Source organism: Mya arenaria, chromosome 7, assembly GCF_026914265.1.
Source record: "Mya arenaria isolate MELC-2E11 chromosome 7, ASM2691426v1".
Taxonomy (NCBI): Eukaryota; Metazoa; Mollusca; class Bivalvia; order Myida; family Myidae; genus Mya; species Mya arenaria.
In genome coordinates, this window is record NC_069128.1 from 9134597 (window position 1) to 9152617 (window position 18021).

The 18021-nt window shown below is 33.6% G+C and overlaps 1 protein-coding gene across 9 annotated transcripts in view; it reads left to right on the plus strand.

Annotated features, from left to right (window-relative positions):
- Positions 1–18021, plus strand: part of LOC128240559 (uncharacterized) — a 140577-nt gene that overhangs the window by 43842 nt on the left and 78714 nt on the right. For 8 of the 9 annotated variants that reach the window (XM_052957229.1, XM_052957233.1, XM_052957230.1 and 5 more), the window contains exons 5-7: positions 2822–3016; positions 3511–7906; positions 8460–8584. In XM_052957229.1, the coding sequence (XP_052813189.1) occupies positions 2822–3016; positions 3511–7906; positions 8460–8584 (4716 nt within the window). Of the gene's footprint in view, positions 1–1378; positions 1482–2821; positions 3017–3510; positions 7907–8459; positions 8585–18021 lie in introns of those variants that run through there. The other variant, XM_052957238.1, reaches the window with a different exon arrangement.

Sequence of the window (18021 nt, forward strand, 5' to 3'; positions counted from 1 at the left end):
TGGATGCAATGTTATAGTTGATCAGTGAGGTTGATCCTCACTTAAGAGCAACTCATGTCCAATTCTATGATCTAAGATCAATTTAAGTTTAAAAAAGCCACTTAGTAAACTTTCAAATTTCCAGGTAAAAGTGAATCTGAGTTCAAAACAATAAAATAGACTGGTTTTACATTTTTGCCTTTATATTTGGTAAACAAGTCTGGTAGCTTGACTAGACTGAAGGCTCCAATGTTGAATGAACCTACGTGTTGATGTATCTGCAATGACAACTGATTCCTGTCTTATCTTACCCAGTGATGTATTCCTTTAGATCCAAACATTCCTCAGTGCCTTGAGGTGCTCAAGTTCTTGGAAATGAGGGCCGTTAAAAAGTTGATCTTGGGTTTTTTCGAATAAGTAAAAAACTATGATTAATTGGAATCAAGTTTAGATCCTACCTTTTCTTTGTTCATTGGTGATGTATTTCTTTGGATCAAAGGATTTAGTGAATTTCCGAATCCCTTGAGCAGCCAAAATCTTGGAAATGAGGGGTGCTAATAAAATTTATAATGCTGTTTGTTGCATTTGTAACTAAAGATTTATATGAATGATGGATGCTATAATGAACAAAGGTAAAGAAAGGCAGACTCTGTGCCACAGACTCAGAGATTGGACAAGTTTTTAATGTGTTTCTAAAAATTCCCCAACACTTAAGCTGACTGGGTTTGTTCAATATGCAGTCATCTAAAACCTCAGGAAGATATATATATATATATATGCTAGTCCAGTCTGAGGTTATGACACTACTGCCCCGATAGCTCAGTGGTAGAGCATTCGCTTCAGGTGCAGAAAGTTGGGGGTTCAAATATTGGCTCCGTCAAACTGAAATATGGTGCCAGTAACTTCCTTGCCTAGTGCTTGGCACTTCAAGGGTATTACTGCAAATGGTGTACTTGGTATTGGTTCAACCCAGGAAAGTTGTATCCTGTGTATTGGTGCTTTACACTGAGCATGTTAAAGAACCAACGTCTCTTTGCAAAGAGCTAGGTTATCACACCCAGATCTCTTGTATCTCACTCTGTTTCTTCAATTCTACTCCAATGTCTGGATTTGACTGCAAATGGTTGTCACTTCTATCTCATGTCACTAATATGGCATTTAAACAGAGTCGTTATGGCTTTACGGTGGGGTCAAGCCATAATGCATCCAATGGGCGCGGACAGAGCATGAAAAACTGAAATTAACAATGGTTGTGACATTGCAGGGTTTTATCACTTCAGTAATTGCAGCAGTATCCCAGGCATTTTGTTCTATGTGGAAAAAACTTCTCATGAAAATAACAGTCACTTTTTGAACGCCCCTCTACCAAAAATTAGTCACTCCAAGAAGTCACATCTCCCATAAAGTTGCTGTGCTTCATTAGTAGCAAATACACTGGGAGTTATTATATTTGTGGGCATAAACTGGATATGATCACTCATCATGGGACAAATGCCATCATGGTATCTGCATTTTTCTCATACTATCTTTCAACAGTTTATTTTAAGTCGGCATTTTTTATTTTTAATACTTTTTGCTTCTGTTGTTTATTTGCATTTCTTATTTTAACCAGGTACCTGTTGCTCATTTCATGCATTCTATTTATAGCTTTAGGTTTGATTAATTTCATCTGACTTTTTATGCAAAAAAGACTTGCTTGGAATTACGCAGGTGCATTTTTGCTGAGAAATGCTTTATATTTTTACCATGTTGTTCTCAGTTTTAAACCCTGGAAGAATGATCAGTGGCTACATTTTCTTTTATAATTAAGTTTCATTACAAATATCAGTATTGTTGTTTCTTTTAATGCAAGTGTAAATAACCTCTTTTTTATAGGTTTTCATTTTAAAGGAAAACCATCACATAAATTGCTTGATGTCTATTAAAAATAATATATTTTGACTGTTTTGTATCACTTCTTCTCATTTTCCTGATGGAATTTATTATAGACCTACCTTATTTTGAATACAGGCATTTTTTTTGCTTGTGTGTGCTTTGATGAAAATGATTTTTTTGCAAATGATGCTTTGATGATATTTTGATGCAGTCGTGGTGACTTTGTCTTCGACACTTATTGAAAAAACCATGACCATTATGACTCAAAAACATTCATAAAATTCAAATAATCTTGGTACTCTTGTTGCCAGAGTGACAATACCCTATTGTATAGCAAGGTCCATAACTCTGGCTTAACAATGCAGGGATGTGATTTGTCCGCGGATCTAATTGCTCCAGGGACCCCCCCCCCCCCCATAAAAAAAATAAAAAAAAATATATATATATTTTTTTTTTTAAAAATGATTTTTTTTTTTTTTTCAGCTGATTAAAAATGTTACTAGTGTGCTTTTGGTTGTTAGAGTTGATCTCCCAGTTTGCTTCAAATTTAAAGTCAGAAGAACCCTCGAAAGAGCTTCTAAAAAAAAAGTTGTTCTACGGCAGTCTGCTTTTGGCCCCAAATGTGCCCCAAGAACCCATGGCCGAAATGGTTTCAGCCCTCCAGCTGCCAGGTCAATCACATCCCTGCAATGGTTATGTCCCTTTTTGAGTGGAAAAAAACGAAGATGAGCATTATGTTCTCTCTACGGTGCCCTTGTTGAATTTTTCTGAATGAGCGCATTACCTTATTTAGATTTTAGGCTTTTACCTCACTCCTAATGCATAACACCATATCCTCATTTCTGTTTTAAGCCTTCTAATGACTAGACAGCTGAGTTCAGACATTTCTTAGAGGCTTTAATCAGGGCTGTTTTGTTTGTTTCTTGTAACCCAACCCTCTCTAATGAAACATCTTTTCTGTTTGTAGCCTCAGTGACCGGGCAGCTGGGGCCAGACATTCTTTGGAGGCCCCGATAGACAGAAGTCCAGTTGATCGAGGCCCCACCCCCACAGAGAGGGGCCCACCTGGGGAGAGACCATCGGAGAGGATCCGACAGAGGGTCAACTCTGGTGATTCAGCTAGTAGTCACTCCTCAGATCGTTCAACTGGACAAGAGGATAGGTAAGTCTAGAGTGTTTCTTTCGAGAAAATAATGAATTTAGTCATACATTGGTCTAATTTTGATGCAAAAATTGTGTCTCAAAAATCCCAGAAAAAAGGCTGTTTTGGGACAAAAGTATTGGCTTTTAAAAAAGAATTATTCCCCAATCAGCTTTACTATATTTCTTAGGAATGCTTTAATACATTGGTCAAATATTAGCACAAGCCCACACTGGTTGAATGCTTTCCAGGCTTGCTCAAATCTGGGTTTATACAGCAGGGCTTGTTAAAAAATGTAATGCCAAGCAGTAGTATATGAATTTGGGCTTGTTCATCCAAAAGACTAATTTCGATGAAAAATTTTTACTGAAAAAATAGTTGTTGATTTTATAACAGTCTGTTAAAATGGTACTTTTCTAAGAAGTTGTTGACTTAAAAAAAGGTATCTGGAATCAGTATTAAGGATTAGATAAGTAATCTTCTGACTTTGTTTGAAAGTCCTCTATTTTTTGCAGGTCCCTTTTCAATGCCTTGAAGCACCGTTACAAAGAATCAGCTGAGAAACAGTATGATGATACATCAATGCGGGCACCATTTTCGTCATGGCGACGGAGCGGAAACTTCGAAGATGCAACTGCAGCTTCTAGCCTTCAAGATCATCACAGAGATAAGGTAGCTCTTGAAGGTCAATCAAGCAGAATGGGGAACGAGCGAGACTCTTGGAAACGTGATTCGTACAAAGAAGGTCAAGGGTCAAGGTCATCTCAGCCTGGTGGCAAGTCTGAGGTCAAGATCGCTGGGGCGGCAGGGGATGAACAATCAGGGGACTTAAGTACTGATGACCTGATTTTTAACTTTCGACAGGCGCTTCGTCGCCATGCACTTTCGGAAAGCGAGAGAGCCGGAGAGAGTAAGACGCCATCAAGTGTTGGGCAGTCACCAGCCACAATTGTGGAAAAACCATCTGAAAGCAGTGAAGATGACCCTGCTGCCCAGAAGCTAGAGCGGTTAAGAGCTGCAAGAGCTAGAATAGCTGAGCAACGTAAATCAGAGAAAGTTGGCTCTCAGGCTTTCGCCACTGAGTTTAAGGTTGAAAAACAACAAGAGAAACCAGAGAAATCCAAACTGTCACATTATGGATCCGCTAGTAGTGCTTCTCAGAAGTTTGAGACAGAAAAAGAGATTGAAACTAAGCTTGATGACCAGAAGCACAGGCAGTCTACAAAACTTGGAAGGCAGAAGTTGGTTTCTGATGATCACAAAACAAAGTTTATGGAAGCTAGGAAAGATGAGACAGAAAAAGATAAGGACACAAAACATTTTAGTGATGACTCTGTGAATAAGAAAAGAAACAGCAGAAAGGAAAAGCATAGTGAGCATTTGGAAAATCAATCTAAAGATAAGCAAATAGATAAAGATCAGAAAGTTTCGGATCATAAAACTAAAGCAGAGAGTGAATCAGTGCCATCGATGGAAGAAATGCTTCTTGGTTCCACAAGACATTCAAGGCCTTCTTCAATGGCCAAAAAGTTTGAAAGAGTTGATCATTCATCCCCATTTGGTTCAGTCTACACTGCTAAACCTGCTCCTCAGGCTGTAAGTAAACCTGCTGAGATTAAACAAGAAACAGTGGACAAAGTGGAAACAAAGGTTGAGGATATTATTGAAACACCGAAGGCAAAAGTTATGGGTAAGACTGAAAGAAAGTATAAGAAATATGCAAAGGCAAAATCTCTTGAACTAGGTGCTTTATCTAATAAAACTAGAGAGAAAAGTCCTGATGAGAATTTTAAAGATAACTCAACTCCTCTTGCTAATATAAACTTTGAAGAATTATCTCAAATGTCTAGACAAGAAAGAATTGTCAAGTATAAGGAAGATCGAAAAAAGCAGCTGGAAGCCATGCAGAAAAGATTTGCAGGTGAACAATCTGAATTGCCTTCTTTGTTTTTATCAAGCAAATCTCCAAGTAGGGACACAGACTCTCAAGTAGCTAGATCAAAAAGCATGAAAGTTGGTTCAGAAAAGAAATCTGATGCTTCAAGTGTTTCAAGGTCAAAAAGTTACAAGGAAGAAAAAGACACAAGTAGTGACTTCTCTGAAGCTTCTGGACATAATGTAAGAGATGTTCCAAAAATGTCTGGTTTGAGATTAGCTGAATTGGGTGCTCAAGTTAAACATGATAAACATGAAAATGAAATATATGATACAGATGATAAGAGGTATAAACCGGAAAGTGTTATAGATAAAATACATGCTATAAGAGATCTGAAAATTGGACAACATGACCAGGCATTATCTTCAAGGGAGCAATCCCCAGTCAGAACTGATTCTAGTTTAGAAAGAGATGTGGTTTCACAAGGAACTTACACTAGTAGAACTGCACTTGCTGAAAGAGCTATGGGAGGACATTATAAGGGTAGAGAATCACCCTCAAGAGACAGATCTGATTTAAGGTACAAGCCAAGTGAAAGTCCAAGATATGGATTTACTGATAAAACCAGAGATGGAAATGCTTCAGATAGTAGTGAAGCATCTAGTATAGCATTGAAGTCGAGGATATTTAGTGATAAGGATGAAGGTACAATGTCAAAGGCTAAAGAACCTGAAAGAAAAAGTTACTTTGAATTTGGAACTGTATTTTCTAAAAAAGAACCACCAAAGAAAGACACTGAAACAAGTGCAAGTCAAGTTAAAGAATTAAAAATGGCTGAAGAAGTAAGTAAAGCTCCTGAAGTGGAAAGAGTTATAAGTGACTCATTAACTAGAGCAAGAAGAAAATTACCATCTGTTGAAGATGTTCTAGGTACTGGAAAAGCTGAACAGATGGACTCTTTTAAAGATGTCGAAAGAAAGGAATTTGATGTTGTTTATGAAAGTGATTCTTCAGTTAAGTCTGGATTATCCAGAGAAGATATTGAGCAGCTTACAGCAAAACAAATTCAAAGTAGTAAGATAAAGTCAAACATTGAAAAAGCTAAGTCGAGGTTTAAAGATGAAGATAAATCAAGTGTAGTGGATCCCAGTAGGTTTGAATTAGGAACTGTTTATACTGGGAAGAAAGAATCTAAATCAATGCAAGAAAGCTCAAAGGATAAATCTGTCTCATATAAACACACTAAACCAACAATGCAGGACATGCTAGGTGTAAATAGGGAGCCAACAGAAAATATTGCATCAGAATCTGAATCAATTAAAACTACAGCAAAACAAACTGTGTCCACAGTAAGAGATGAAACTAAAAATCAAATAGAAGAGAGGGACAAAAAGAGAACTGAAGACAAAACTGTAACAAAACCCCCTTCATCGCCACGAAGTGATAGAAAGATAGCAACATTATCCCCAAGAGTTGAGAGAAAGAAAGCATCTGAACAGAAATTTGGAAAAGTTTCATACAGATCTGATGATCAGAAACCTTTCGAGTTTGGCACAAGTTACATTAAGAAAGAAACAACTGTTCCTCCAAAAAGCCAAGTAAAAGCAACAGAAAGTAAAATAATTGAGTCAGAAAAAGAAGCAACACAATCAGTTGTACCTGATCAAAAGATAAATGATTTGGGTGTAAAGGTGGATTCTGTCAGGTCTACAAATACATCATCAATACAGCTGAAATCCCCCAAATCTATTGATAAAGATGATAAATCACAATCTTTGGAAAAACAAAGGATTCTTGAGTCACCTGTAAAATCCAAGTCAGAAACACCATTTACTTTTGACATCAAGGCGAAATCTTTATTAACTGCTACTGGCAAACAAACAGAAATGCCACAATCTCCAAAACAATCTAGCATAATATCTCCAACAAAAACTGTCACTGAACCTATGAAAATTGTTTCCTCCTCATCCACTGTTGTTTCTTCAACTGCTAGAGGAGTGTCGCCAGTCAGAAAATTTGAACCAGCAAAGATAGTAGTAACATCTAGTTCAAATGTAACACCAACCACTAAAGCTTTACCTATTATCACCAGTACTGTTGCAAGTCCTAAAGCTATGTCAGTAAAAACTGAAAGTACTTCATCCATCATGCCTCTAACATCAATTGATGTTAAGAAAGACTCTCCTAAACAGGAAAAGTTGATAGCTACTACAGAACAGAAGCAACCAGAAAGGCAAAAGTCCTCTGGTGTGTTTGAAATTAAGACTTCCACTAAGGTGGTGGAGAAAAATGTTGAGGAAAGGCCTAAAGTTGAAACATCATCCAAAACAGTCACTTCTCAATATGTTAAGACTGTAGACAGAGCAGAAACTCATAGTGAAATTAAGCCTTATCATCAAAAAACATCTGATACCAAAGTCACTGAGCAGATCATGAAAAAACCTGTTGAAACTAGGAAGCAAATAAGTGATGACAATGAAAGCATGAAAAGAAAAGACAGTATTGATAAAGATAGTGAAAGCAGAAAACATGAAGAAAAAGACTTAGCTAAAGAAGAAGATAAGCATGAAAAATCAGAACACCATGAACCTAAGCCAAGAAGAGAAAGAGTAAGAACTGAACCTGAGCTAAGCAAGTTCGAAATGATGAAAAGATCAGTCGCAGCAAAGGTTTTAATAAAACCACAGCCAATAGAACCATATGAAGAAGAAGAGCATAAAGAAAGGAGCAAAAAGACTGAGAAAGTTAAACCTGTGAAAAAGAGGGATGAAAGGAGTAGAAGAGAGAGAAATGAAAAAGCTAAAGCAATGACTAAATTAAAATCTGGAAGTGTAATGGATACTAGTCTGGATGATATTTTAAGCAGGAATGTGGATTATTTAAGTGACATTGAACCTCCTGAGCAGCCAAGAGGGAGAGGATTGGACAAGAAATCTCGGCCTATGAGTGTGCATGAACATCATAAGACCAAGAGAACGTTCAAGAAGAAAGTGGATTCCAGGCGAAGCAAGTCTGAAGACCGGTCACATTTTAAGGTAAGTCAAAATAAACTTTATTGCTTGATATATAAGTATAGATTTATAATGTTAAAAGAAAGAAACATTTTAGCTAAAGAAAATATTTGAGGTATTTAGGTAACCTTGGTGTCCTTATTTTATTATTTTTGTTATCGTTGACAGCATGCAAACAATAATGTAAGTCAGGTATTGTATGAACCATTTACACTTTTGTCATATCTGTAGGAAGTCCAGCGGATGTGTTCACGTGTAATTATGTTGGTGTCTACTTCTTACACAAGATGTTCGGAGTTCATTTTAAACATGTGAAGGGGTGGGGGTTGGGGGGGGGGGGGGGGCGATGGGGGAACTTCACTAATGGGGCTTTTTCTTAAGGCACCTTTAAGTACACAAAAGTATTACTGTATGCCTTTAAGTTGGAGTTGAGTATAAAATTACAGTCTTCAACTTTTGTGACATCATTTCATCTATTTTACATAAATCCATTTTTCATAGATCAGGCAGTTTTTGATACATCAAGTAAGAATAATTTCATACACAACTAAACTAATAGTGAAATATTCCCCAACAGGTGGAATATTCAGACGAAGATGAGGAGGAAGACGAGGCCCCAAGGTCAAAGGTCACAGAGGACATTCCTGTAGGAAAGGTCAAGGTCAAACGACTACTACCACTTGGTCATGGGACACAACTCTTGTAAGTGCTCATACACACAGCCAGACACTAGGGTTACAGTGCAATATGCTTATAACATTGTGATATGTTGTTGTTTTTCTGTAACCGGGTATTTTATATATATAGGACACTGTTTAGAGCCAATAAGTATTGTGACTGAGTTAACTCCAAAAATAATCATCTGGTGGGGATTAAACAGATGGACATTTGTAATGTTTCGCTGTATAATCTAGCTCAGTACTTAGTAAGACAGTTAAACAGTCCTTGTAAATGGAATACCCGGTTATATTTCCATTGTTGCTAGGAGCTATTTTTAAAGGTTGAAAAGTTTGACAAGCAGGGGTGCGGTTACACTTGAAACTTTTTACATGCATTTGCAAGCAAAAAACTGCTTCTGTTTTCAATGCAACTTAGAACAGAAATGCTGCTCTGAGACACTTAAAAAAAACAACATGAAAAATCAGTGTGTTCAATAATTGAGTTCTGCTGTTTATTGTGTAAAATCGGATAAGTTATACGCAGGTAATTTTTTGGGTAGTTGGCACATAAGTGGAATTTGATTGGTCAACAGTTATTATTGGAGAAATATTGACCAATCAATAAACATTTAGTGTAATAAGTATAACCAAACCAAAGAAATACCCAATTTGAAACAAATAACCAATTTTATACAATTTGATGCAGCTGTCCATTGAGAATTATAATTCCTTGGATCACTCTGTATGGCTTCGAAAAAAGAAAGGCAAAGATCATGTAGTTATCAGTAGTAGAGTCTACCCCATCCTGATTTGTTTAACTGTTTACCCTTATCTTTTTCATGAGTCTTTGAAACACTCTGCTCTTGCAAATATCCATTTCTGAAGTAACAAAAATGGCATAATATTAACAATTTTTCTTGAGCTGGTCTGTTTATTGAAGAAACGAAGTCAACCTGTAGCCATGACCTTGGTGGTGGCGTTGTTGACCTTGCTTTGAAGAAGCTTGCCCATTACTATAAAACATTTCAAGATATGTATATGAAACTTGGCACACATGTTGCAAGGGACATTCTTACATGTGTAACAAAGCCCCTAACTCTGACTTTAATACTTTAAGATAAATATTTCTTTGGATAAAAGTTTGAAAGCCTTTTAAATTGTCTATTTTTTCTATGTGTAGGTATCAGAAAAACGGTAATTTTCAAGAGCAGAGTACCTATTTCTACTGTTTGTTCAAGATTTGCTCCATTTTACTCGGAATGTTGTGATAATTGTAGTTTAATGATAGATAAAGTTTTCCTATACATGTTGCTTCCCTTGTATTCATACCACCCATATTGTATTCACCTTTTAATATTAGAAATAGTTACTTATTTAAGGTAAAGTTTTATATTAATCATTGAGAAATTAGTTACCAATATTATGAAAGCCCAGCTATAGAAATGTTGAGATTGAAAATGAACGATTTTAGCTTTGATCATCACGAAAGTGTTCTTTTAATGTATATTTATATGCAATTTAATCTATTTTTGTAAACAAATCGAAAGGGAAAACAAACATTATCATTGAAGGAATTTGAGTAAATTGAAATGTGTATTTTTTTGTTTAAATCGGTGGCCGACATAAGTTTATTTGTTTTTTAAAAAGAAGAGAGAAAAAAGAATTACCGGTACCCCATCAATTTCAGTATGCAATCACTTTAACAGACTTAAAAAGGATTAAGGCTGTCATTAAGTGAGGTCTTGTAAGCATGACAGTGCAGCTAGATGGTGATGATGCATATTTTCTTATCAGAGTTTTAATGAGTTAAGGTGTAAAGGTGACATATTATGAACGAACATCCCTCTGCGGGCATAGGAATGTCAACAAATTTTGGTATAACTCTTGCCATGAAGTCATAATTAACTTCTGGGTTATTTATTTGGTATAGATTTTAAATCACAAATATCTCAGAGTCACTCAGTTTATATTGAATAGTTCACTTATTTTTTGTTAATACTTTTTGTGTTTTTTTAAGAATTGGGTAGGAAACACTGAACTAAATGTGTTTTTTTCATTTTCTGTTTTATATATTGACAATGATAAATTTCTTTTTTACTTTTTTGAAATTTTAATTTCCTCTTTCTGTTATAAACATTTTTTGTGTTCAGGAGTTTTTATGTTATTTATTTTATTACACAAAGCAATATATCAATAAATGAAATGTAATTTTAGTGTCTTATATTGAAATGCGCTTTAACATTTGATTGAATTATTTACTTCATAGAGTATCGAAATAGCGATATAAATCATGTACCAGTTGACCTTTATTAAATAACCAGCTTGTCAATGTTTCAATATAACAAACTTGTTACAATTTAATGTGAATTACATTGAAATAAGTCGAATATGGTCTAATTTATCCAAATGTTTACATGTCAAGTATGAATAATGGTGGGATTTGTAGCAAATAACTAGTCCAGATTATATTTTTCAATGGATTAGTGGGCCTTTTCGTAAGGAATGTTTCTATTAATTGCAACTCAAAAGTTTTTCAGACCTCATTGTGAACTTTTTAAGTGTGCGAATAAAGGATTTTGAACAACGGCTGTGTTAACAAACTTTAGGAATTACTGCCTATATTTTGTTTTACTTGTGGGGGTCTGTGGTTTAACTGTGGCTTAACTGCTGTGGAAATATATTGTATATATCTACGTGTGTCATTTATGTTATTTTAGATAACATTTTTGGGATAATTAATGAATAATAAAAGTCAATAACGAATTCATTGTTTGATCATTTTGATGAATTTTTATGAACATTTTTCTTTTAAAGTGCTTATTTATAAATTCTTAATGATGAAAATTATGCAACAAAATCATTAGTAGATAATGCATTCTATAATATATTGTAAATTTAAATTGAATAAGTAGGTTTTTTTCCATGTAACAATGATACTTATTATGTTTAGAAACAATGAAGTTTTATAAGCAATGTCTTATTTTAACGTGAATAACTGAATTTGGTATTGGTTGTAGGGATATTATCATTAATTGAAAAAAGACGCGAGCAGAAAGAATTATAAACATCTTACAAACAGTGTTCGTAATTGTTTTGTTTTATCTGCCAAACAATTTGGAAGTTCATTACCTGTTGCAAGATCAATAGGTAAATATTTGGCAAATACGACCGCGATATATATGTTTTATGTTTCGTTCACAAAAAAATGTGCAATGCCTGTTTCGACAGTATATACAAGTCGCTATCAGTTGATTATAACAACCATGCTTCGACTTATTTTGATATGAACGCAATAATGGTTTAGCAAGCTGGAGTTTATGCTAGGACTTAATGCGATTTAGGGCTCAGTCTGGAATATGCTGTTATAACTTTTTCCGAACAGACATCATCGGTTACTAAGTATATATTGGCAATGTGTTCCGAAAGTGTGTATGGTATACTAATGATGTTTATTTTGGTTATGATACAATAGCATACATGGATAGGAATGAGAGATATAATGAAAGTAATATCTTTATTGTTAAGAGAAATGATTGTTATAAGTTTAATGCTTTTGTGTTATTGTGCATTTCGTTTATAGTGGAGTTTATTAAATTTTAGAAAATAAAATTAGAAATAAAAGGGAGTTTTCAGTTTTCAATTAAAATGACTAAGAATGGAAGTGATTAAGCATGGGATACTGTAAAAAGTGAAATTTGATTAGTTTTACATAACTGCTTTATTTTGATATCAAAAAAGGAGGAAAATGAATCTGAATGAGTTGAATCTAAATATTTGGTTCCAAATTAAAATGGTAAAAAATCAAAAAAAAGATTTATGATTAAAGGAATGGATGTTATTCTTGGCCATATATACATCTATAATCATCTGGATCAGTAATGTTCCTATGGAAATAGAAATTGTTTATACCAGACTTTCTATGAATCAAGGTAGATTCTGTGGAAAACAATGTCAGAAACCGAAGAAATTCACAAAATACTGTGAAAATAATATGGAACTTGGATATTTATCTCTCCCTATACAAGGATTATAAGTTTTGAATGGTTTTGTGTGATTAAGGTACATCTATCAAAGTTAATGGTTTCGAGTAAAATTTGGAAGTATTGATGTTTTTTATGTATAAGTAGTTCATTGTTAGGTAGTAGGTGGTGAATAATTCATTTTCTCTATTTTTAGAAAGCCATAATTTATAAAATATAAGATATAGGATCTGCAACCTCTCAGAGATGTGTATCTTAAGCAGTTTTGTAAATCTCTTCAAAAGTTAACTAAATGTGCCTTGTTATCGATGATTGGAAAATAGTATTTTAAATAATTTTGAAGTGATTTCGACTTGAAAATGAAGTATAATATTTAAACAAGATATATATGGTATGTATCATATAAACGGTAAACAATTATAGGCAATATGTCTCTTGTGCGGAACATACAATCTTGTTGAATTAAAAAGAAAAAAAAATGTAAGAAGACAATGAATTTTTTGATACAGCTTTTCAAAAACAGCTGATACAACTTTACAGCTTTTCAAAAAAAGCTAAGTGTTCAAGCCATTAGTCAAAATGGCTGACTTTGTGCAATTTCTACAAATCATCTGGAAATATACCTTTGGAATACTTGTCCAATGGTTCCTTGGATATATAATTGTTGACAGGTAATTCACCATTTTTTCAGCCATTTTCACTCATTCATATGTTTTGTGTATTGTGTTGTATTAACAAAGTTCAAATGTGGAATAAGCTAGCTGCTTAATATATTTTTTATTTGTGGCTGTATACATCTTGCTAAATTTAAAATAATCAAAATATGTATTATAAATATTGTAATTGTAACAGTTATTCAGGTTTATTCCAGATGCTAATGTGCTAAACAGAGTTGTTTCCCTTTGCACTGTAATTGTGTATTTTTAACAGAGTTGTTTCCCTTTGTTTGTAAAAAATAATGAGAGTGGTCTCCCTTTGTTTATAGTCCTTTGTTTTGAATAAGATTTGTCTCCCTTCAATGATAAAGCAAGCTATATTACATAATTGTAATTACAGCATTTCATTAAATTTAATTCTATTGCTTTGCGTGACACGTGCCAATCATGTTGTTTTTACTGAATGTTCATTTGGAAGATTTATTTTCATAGTGCAGATTGAAGAAATTAGAAAAACATGAAGCTAATTGCATGTAATAATTGGCAGGAGGAAAATTGTCTTCTGCATCCAATAATTAACATTGAACAGGTGATTGGTGCATGCTGTAAACAAAATAAAAGATGTTGCAGACACAAACTAGATTAAATTAGAACTTGTGTGTTTTTTCATCTCTAAGGAATTTTCGATCACTTCACATTCTTTTTCCATAATAAGTCTTAAACCTAAAGCTGCGGTCTCACAGATTGACTGTTTTGACAATCTTGACATTTTTTATATTTTTTGTCTTGGAATGCGCCAATTCTCGAACATTAATATGAAAAACTGCATTCTGATTTTTCTTTAGCAGTCTAATGTTACTGGTTGCAGTCATTTGCGCAAAAAATGGCACATTTCAAGACAAAAAATAAAAAAGCTGTCAAAACCGCCAATCTTTGAGAGTGCCGCAGCTTTAAGACATATACATCCACGATGTTCAACCTTTTCAAGCATTTTAAAATAAAGTGTTTTTTTTTTTTAAACTTTTGCAATAAATATTAATGCAAATCTGTTCTTGGTTTAAGTGTTGCTTTTATCAAAATAATATTACAATTCAAAGATATAGAATATATATCTGTCTACATGGACTGTCGAAGTCGTAACCCATCATAATAAATACTTTTAAAAAATTATTGCCCAGACATTAAGTTATTGATCCAATGTTCATTTGAAGTTAAATATTTTAAGCCTTAATGCTATTAAAAGTCTATTTTTTGTACTTTTAATTTGCAAAGTTGCGAATTTTTTTTTTACTGCTGCTATATATCATTAAGCTAAATTAAATTAAAATATGTCAAAAATAGTATCAAGTTTAAGGGGCTCACTGATGCTCACATATTTTATTTAGGGAACCTTTTTTTAAACTTTGATCAAATTTAAAATTTAGTTCTACTGGCCAAAAGCGATAAAAGCTTATACTATGGCGTGGTGTCCTTCACCTGTGCGTCTGTAAACAATTGCTTGTGAATGGGATAAAGTCTTCAATTTTGCTTGATTGTCAATCAAACTTATATAGAAGTTAGATATCCATGTCAGATCTGCTAATGCATGACTACATTAAGGCCCTTGAAATTGTCAAAATTGCTGTTTTACGGCTTGTGAACAGAATAGCGTTTCCATTTTTGTCTGATTTTCACCAAACTTAAAACAGTAGTCAGAAACGGACTTATAAGTCTAAAAAAAACCCAGCCAGATCTGCCCATTCCTGACTGGGCTATGTCCCCTTAAAATACTAATTTCCACAGTTTTATGAAACGAAGGCTAAACTACCGTATTATATCATGTATAGGACGCTAGCATAGATAGGACGCAGGCATAAAAATAGTTGAGAAAACGGGTAAAAACCCTTAATATTAAAGATAGGACGCAGCGGAAAAATGTCAAAATCGGAGCCGAAAAATTGAGGTTGGTAAAGAATTTATAACATATATTGAAGTAAAAGACAACCAAAAAATTGTATATAAGGCATATTTCGATAACTGTCTTGTGTATTTCGATAATTATCGTCGTAATTTAGCATACACAACAATGATATATGTCTTGATATTTTGAGAACATTCACGCATATTATAAGACTTATACAAATGCCGTAATAGTCCCGACTGACAGTCAACCGTTGCAACCGTTGCAATAGTCCCGACATGCCTTCTTAATGACAGTCAACCGTTGCAACCGTTGCAATCGCAACAAAACTGTGTATTGTCAAAACTATTGATTGTTTTGATAAGGCTTGTCGCTGCACGGATTAAAGCATGTTGGCATAATTAATGCATGTCGGTAATTAGCCTTGCCAGCGGAAGGCACATCGGGTTAAGTGCGAACAAACAACCATACGGAATTACCATCGCAATAGTTTGTTCTATTGATGTTTTTCTAATGACAGACAGCGGGTGTTTTTCACACATTCGCACATTTGAAAAGATTTGATAGTGACAATAATGCTACTTTGCATTATGCACATTCCTTTATTAATTTTTTAAAACAGTAACATACAACCAAAATGTTTTGTAAAATATCGAAACATTAAAATCATGAACACAATTAATTGATATTTACCTCGTTTCCCGATTTTCCGTTGCCGTTATAACTCAATCCAGTTAAAGTGCTGACTCACATCGAGTTTTTGTGAGTAGCGTCCCTTTTATAAAAAAGCAAACACTCATGTTTGTTTTCAATTTATTTCTCAATAAATCATTTTAAAGTAAACATTCAATATATTTCTGCGGGTGTTAACTTGCATGATTTTACCTATGTCAGTTGTTCTCTTCGGTGACGCAGTACAGATACTTACTATTACCGCGTTCTTCCCCGGTCCGATATTTTCGACCTGAAATGGACTTGGAAAAAAACAGATGAAATTCTAATAGCATAGAAAGGACGCAGGCAATTTTTAAGACGAGAATTGGGGGTAAAAAAGTGCGTCCTATGCATGATATAATACGGTATTAATACAATATTCAATGTCTGGTAGAAAATAGAGTAATTTTCTTGTCACATTTTTCAGTAATTATAATTACTTGATCTCTGATTTCAAATTTTAATGATGTTTAATCATTGAAATTAAAAAGCAATCATGTTTACCAAGTTTCATCTAAACTTTTTTATTCAATTTTCCTTCTCTATGAAATGTAAACATGTCCCTTTAAGTATTAAAGAATAGTGAACTGAATTAAGGTGATATATAGGTAAGCAGTTTATGGAAATCAATGGTGAGTTAAGTTTGTGACCGAGAGGTCAAAAGTTTGTCAGATAGCCATACTGTTTGTAAACATTGGCTTACAGAGTTAATTTATTTGAGCCGAGTCAATAAAGAATTCAATTAGAGCAGCCTTTAATAAAGGTTGTACATGATACTCGGCCATAGTTTGCTGACTTTGAGGTATTTTGGGCCCTTCTTCATAATAAAATTTGAGTTGACACTGGTCATTGTCTTTGTTGGTAAAAAATAATTGTAAATTATAATTAAATTGTCATGGATTGTTTATCATTCATGTAACTAATGTAAGTAACCCTTTTCATCTCTTTATTTAAGCATATTTTTTTTTATTAAAATGCACTCTTACTCCCTGAAGTAAGCAGTACCACAATTAATACAATTGTTTTAATTTACCAAAAGGGATGAATAAATATCAAAAACAATGATTCTTACGAAGGATACCACGTTTAGTTTGAAAGAAAGGTGCTGAAAACAGTATTTCTACCTTATAATATGATAGTTGATCATTGTAAATATTTAAGGACCCACCAGTCATTTACTATTCGTGCATTTTCAGCTGCTAAATACACAGTTACAATCTTGCTATCAGTTTTTAATATTTTCAATAAATGCATTATTGAAATAGTTGTTAAAGGTTTATTACTCAAAATTTATTTTTGTTTATAAATTATTATGTATTGATTTGAAATACGAGTATCATTTTAATGTCTTCTCTTAACTGTATGAGATGTTTAAATCATAATAATAAAAGAAAAACTATGTTCAGAGCTAAACTCCTTTTTCGGTTAATATCATACAGTCACCCTAAGATTGTATTCGTGCGATTTTCAAACCCTGACACACAGAGAGTGCATACTTTTCAAATTTACTGAAGGTGAAATGAAGAGAAAATTGATACATTTTTAATGCTTAAACTACATCCTATGGTGAGTAAGTGGGACGTTAAATTACCTTCGTACCCTGAGTACAAGATGTCATTGAAAAAGGTTTTTGTGATAATTTTATAGTGACGTTAGGATTTGAAACTTTTAGTGTTACGTTTTAATATTAAGGATTAAAATCTTGGCTTTTATATAATTTTATGGTGTAGGGAATAAGATGTATGTATTTGATGTTGTTTTATACTAAATTGTTTTTGAAATGAAAGAATAATAAGAATATACATTTAGGCCTAAAAGTCTTATTTTGAAAGGGAGACAATTTCATTGAACAAAGTTATAAAAGAAAGTAAATTTCAAAGGAAGATTTCTCCCCCTTGGTTGGTTAAGTAACAATTTTTTCAAAACATTTAATAATAATATTAAAAATAGATAATTTTTAACAATAGCGGCATATATCTTATGCTTAATATTGTTTATTTTTTTCTGTTGCTACCTTTTGTACATTACATATATAGATTTGTTGCATTTTTTATGCTTAATTCATTTGAAGATTAATTTTAATCACCGATGATAGTTTTGTACCCTGAGTTTTGAATATATTTGCATAAAACATGGCTTATTTTTCATTCACTACACCCTGGCGAGATTTTCAATTTTCTTTTTAAATCAAAGAACACTCTTTAATGCGCTTACAGACCTGACAACCTTT